This window comes from Vicia villosa, linkage group LG7 (assembly GCF_029867415.1).
Source record: "Vicia villosa cultivar HV-30 ecotype Madison, WI linkage group LG7, Vvil1.0, whole genome shotgun sequence".
NCBI lineage: Eukaryota > Viridiplantae > Streptophyta > Magnoliopsida > Fabales > Fabaceae > Vicia > Vicia villosa.
The window spans coordinates 109,122,551-109,127,341 of NC_081186.1; the positions used below are offsets into that span (position 1 = coordinate 109,122,551).

Here is a 4,791-nt window from a genome sequence, read left to right on the forward strand (position 1 = left end):
ATTCTTGTGAGTACGATTTTGTGTTCATCGCAATTTTTATTTTTGTAACTTTTCCGAAATTCTAGGATTCCATTATATATCTTATGGAGTAAATCAGTTTTGCTTTCCGATTTTCTTCAATTTATTTTTCACCGCCAAAACCTATTGCAATCACAACTTCATCTCACTATCATTCTCAAATCTTAGAATTCTTGATTAAATTCAGCTTCGATGTTGATGTTTCGATGTTGATATTTCTTCTGCGTTTCCCTTAACTCCATATCTTTCAATTATGTGTTTTTGAGTTTACCTTCATTTGAACAAACCAAAAAACTTTAAATCAATCAACACAATTCAATATATTTCTCAAATTAGAGGCTCTCATTTTGACTCTTTTTCTTTTGTGCCTTCTTGTTAGGGTATTAGGGGTGGTTGTATTTTTGTGTATGTTGTTTTGACTTGAATACTTATGGTATTGGTATTATGCACTATATCTCTCTTATCTTTCTTCCTTTATATTAATATTACTAGTACCATTACAAAAATTAAGCAGATGACGGCAAATTGTATAAAGGTGCCATCAACTCAAAGCCAAAAAGAAGCGATAAAAAAGTAAGACATGTACAATTATGAAACATCATTTATTGTATATACCCCATCAAACAAAGTCAATGTAAAAAGAGATGTATCATATCAAATTCCCCTCTTCATAAATATTAATCATCATTGCTCTTAAATTTTCAAACTGTGTCCCACCTTCTCATGTACAGTACAAATATTGGACCCTACCCTTTATCCCCCCACAAGTCCACCATCATGTGCCTTATCATAATATATATTGCAATTTCTCTTTCTTCTAAACACTAGTAACTTGTCCCAATTATAGATTTATAATTCACAAATAGAAAGGTAAGACTTTTATAATTCTGAATTATATAATTCAAGAAAAGTGTTATGTTTTCAAAAAATTACTAATAAAGCTATAATAAGAGATTAATGTTTATAAATTTGATTTGGTTAAGTATATAGTCTTGTTTTTTTATATATATTTTTTGACAAAATTTAATTGAATATTTAAAAATAGTTTATTTCATTGTCAACTTGTTATTAAAAGACTTTGCACATCTTTAAATGAATAAATGTGTGGTTTATTTTATATAACTTAAATATTTTATATTTAGACTTATATAAATTGTCATTATCATGTATCAAATTTTATATCTTTATCTTAAATATTAAATATTAAATTTAAGATAACATAGATAATATATTTTATAATACAATTAAAAATTTATAATTAATAATACATTGAAAATTGAAAATTGAAAGTTGAAGAAGTCAAAATTTTTTAAATTTATTTTTACAATTTTTATTATAATTTTTTCATTTTTACATATTCTTATTTTATCTGGATTTATTCATATAATTTAAAAAAAATTATTTTATTCTTCAGAAGATAAAAAAATAGCTCTGATTTTATATCATAGAAATTAAATTATAGATAATTCAGAATTTATATAAGTCATAAACTATGCATACCAACAATTTATGCTATGCAAAAGTAGTTAGCATCAACCAAAATTATCAATTCACCAAAATACTAATCAAATTAATAAACATTACACACACTTTAGTATAAGATAATACTACCAACTAAAAATCCAATAATTCACCAAAATACTAATCAAATTAATAAACATTACACACACTTTAGTATAAGATAATACTACCAACTAAAAATCCAATAAAATAAAATAAACAGAAAAACAATAACATGATGATGTACCCTATCTCTATTTTGTGAGCTACCTAATTAACATGATACATCATACATTGATATATGTAGACAAGAAATTGTTGCCCTATGTTCCCCGTTACCACTTCTCCCTTCAATAATTTCCTTGTCCTTTATTCTTCTCCTATTCACTCCCCTATGGTTAAACCTAGTTACCATTAATATAGTTGAATATTTCATGAACTGCTTCTGCTATGTCATTTGCTGTGCCTAGCTTACAATCTTCTTCAATCTGCATCACACAAAGTTCCTTATTAATTCAACAAATAATAATAATAATAATAATAATAATAATAATAATAATAATAAAAAAAAAAAAAGAATTTTATAATAATAAACAATGAGGGATCTCTTCCAATTTAATCAGACTGAGTTCCAACTTAATCAGACGTTTTGAGTTTGATCACAGTCCTAGATTCGCAACAGTATTAAATTTTTTAAGAGGCAACTTTGACGTTGAGTGTGATTTTCTCTAATTCAAAAAATTCGAAAAATTAGTCTCTACAGTAGCGCGCAGATATATCTGATTTCTAACTCCAAAAAAAATGTTGGAACTAGGGAAGACAGGTTTTGCTTAGATTACAAGTCAGAAAAAAACAGTACACTGACTTGATTCCATTGTGAGTTGAGTTGAGTTGACCACATTTAAAAAAAGTAGTAAAATATATAAAATGAAAAGACAAAGTAATACCTTGAGATTGAGGGAGTAAAGTACAGAAGACTCAAAGGATGTGATGTTAAGGTGAAGAATAGTTAGCCTAAGATTCTCCAAAGCAACAATAACTTTTATCAATTGACCACATCTTCTTTTGCACTCTATTTTCAAGTTCACATGAGTTTGAATCAATGTCACTTTTATATCTGCTGCTTCTGATTTGTTTTCTGCCTTCACCTCATTTTCTTCACAACATGATAACTTTGTTTCATAACTAGGTGGTGATGATGATGAGGTTGAACCAAATTCTTCATTCTTTTTTAACCTTTTTTGTACTTCAAGAGATTCAAGCAATTGCTCTAACTCCTTCACAAAATCTATTGCCCCTCCAATTATTGATGCTTGGTCACCCTTTCACATTATCAAAAAAAAATTAAATTTAATTCATCATCAAAATAAGTGAAAATTTCAAAATAAAATTTAAAAAAAAAATAATTTTTTAGTGCTTATTTAAATTGAGGGTAAGTTTAACTAAATGGGTCTATTAAAAATGAAATTTTTACTAAAATCCAAACAAGCCCTTATCATCAAACTCCAAAAAGATTGAATTTTTATCATGAATAAAGCATAAGAAATCAAATTGAAGAAAAGGGTCATGAGAATTTGACCTAAAATTTCATAAAAATGATTAAAAAAAAGTGCTTACCCTTTGAATATAAGAAGATGGCATAAGAGACCTAAGAACACTAAGATGGTCATTCATTTGTCTTCTCCTATTTCTTTCAACAGCAATGTGTGTCATCCTTTGATTCTCAACATCTTCCTTATTCTTAACCGGTCTTGTTCTTTTCCTCTTCCTCTTTTCTCTTGTCACAAGCTGAGATTTGGAACATGTTTTTGTTTGTTCTTGGTTACACTCATAGCTCAATTTCTCAATGCATGAAGCTGAAACTTTGTGTTGAAGTTCATAGCTTTCTGATTTCACTGGTGACTGCATCTCTAGAACATCATGTGTAACACAGCTCTCAAATTCCAATGTTGTTTGAGCTTGTTGATGTGAATCCATCCTAGGAATAAAGGCTATGTCTTCTTCCCATGGCTTCTTCATATGTTGTAGCCTCAAAAGTGTTTGAAAGTTTGGTTCTTTTAGAGGATATATCAACTGTGGAGATTCAACACTTTGAAGCATTTGAAGAAATGGCATGTTGTCTTCTAAGCTTGATATCAGAAACTGTTCATCTTCCTCAAATCTTAAACTTTCTGTGTCAAGAAATGTTTGGTCTAAACAATTCACTTCACCAAAGAACTGCAGCAACAGAAAAAAAAAGTGTTACTTAAAGTGTTGTATGAAGAAAGAAAAGTGTTGCTAAAAAAGAATGTCAACAATTTTCAGAAAAATAGTAAAATGCATTAAATGCAATAGTTTTGAAGAAAGAATAATATAACATACAGAAGAATTGATGGGTGCTTGAAGCCTCTCCATGAAATAAAGATGAGAAATTTAATGCTATGAAATGATGAAACTATTTTTTTTTTCTTCTTAGGTTAGGTATCAATGAATGTGACCAACATTCTGTAACAAGAGAATGGTAATAAATGTGAAAGCATGAGAAGAAGCAGGAGAAGACCCCATATGAATAACAAACACTAGGGGGAAAAATATACTATTCTTTTGTTTTTGTGATGTAGTATCTTTGATGGTCTTATATAGAATATATATAATAAAGAGAAATGGTTTTTATAGAAAATGATTTGTTTTTGTGAGTCTAGTGAGAAGGGAAATAGTAGATTCTTTTTTTGTGTGTGAAAAGAGAGAGAAAGTTTTGAGGTAGAAAGAGTGGAGGGATTGTGGTAAGAAATGAAAGGTGGAAACTTTTCAAATGGGTTGCTAGAGATATGTTATGCTATGCTATGCTAGGAGATACTACATTTGAAGGAGAGAGAGATGGTAAGAGAGAGAGAGAAGGGTTGTCTGTCTGATTTGCAAGGTCCCAAGCATTATTGGCGGTGTGGCAGTTTTGTTGTCTATCAACAAGGACAGATAGTTGTGGGACTCTTTCCCATATCTCTCTATCTCTCTTTTATCTATGTGAGGTTTCTCTCTCTTAGGATATTGGAAGAAGAAAAAAAAGAGAAAATTTAGAAAGGGTTTATGTGGATTGTGTGCTTTGTTTTTGATCATGATTATGTGTGTTTGTTTAGTTTTGCAGTTACAAAAGTTGAATTGATTTTGTATAGATAAAAATAAGTTAAAGTGATTTATATTTAAATATTTTTATGTAAAAAAGAATTAAAAAATAAATTTTAATCTAAAAATTACGTTTAAACTTAAAATTTATAAATTTTTTAAAGAGTATATAAC

General features: G+C 28.5%; 1 protein-coding gene across 1 annotated transcript; it reads right to left on the minus strand.

The window, feature by feature from the left end:
• Positions 1 to 1,647: 1,647 nt before the first annotated feature.
• On the minus strand, positions 1,648 to 4,371 carry LOC131618244 (transcription factor bHLH57). The gene is made up of 4 exons (XM_058889507.1): positions 3,880 to 4,371; positions 3,136 to 3,735; positions 2,466 to 2,840; positions 1,648 to 2,006 (listed from the first exon to the last, which is right to left on the minus strand). The coding sequence occupies exons 1-4, from the start codon at positions 3,910 to 3,912 to the stop codon at positions 1,923 to 1,925; spliced, it is 1,092 nt and encodes a 363-aa protein (XP_058745490.1). The 5' UTR covers positions 3,913 to 4,371; the 3' UTR covers positions 1,648 to 1,922.
• Between the last annotated feature and the right edge of the window lie 420 nt (positions 4,372 to 4,791).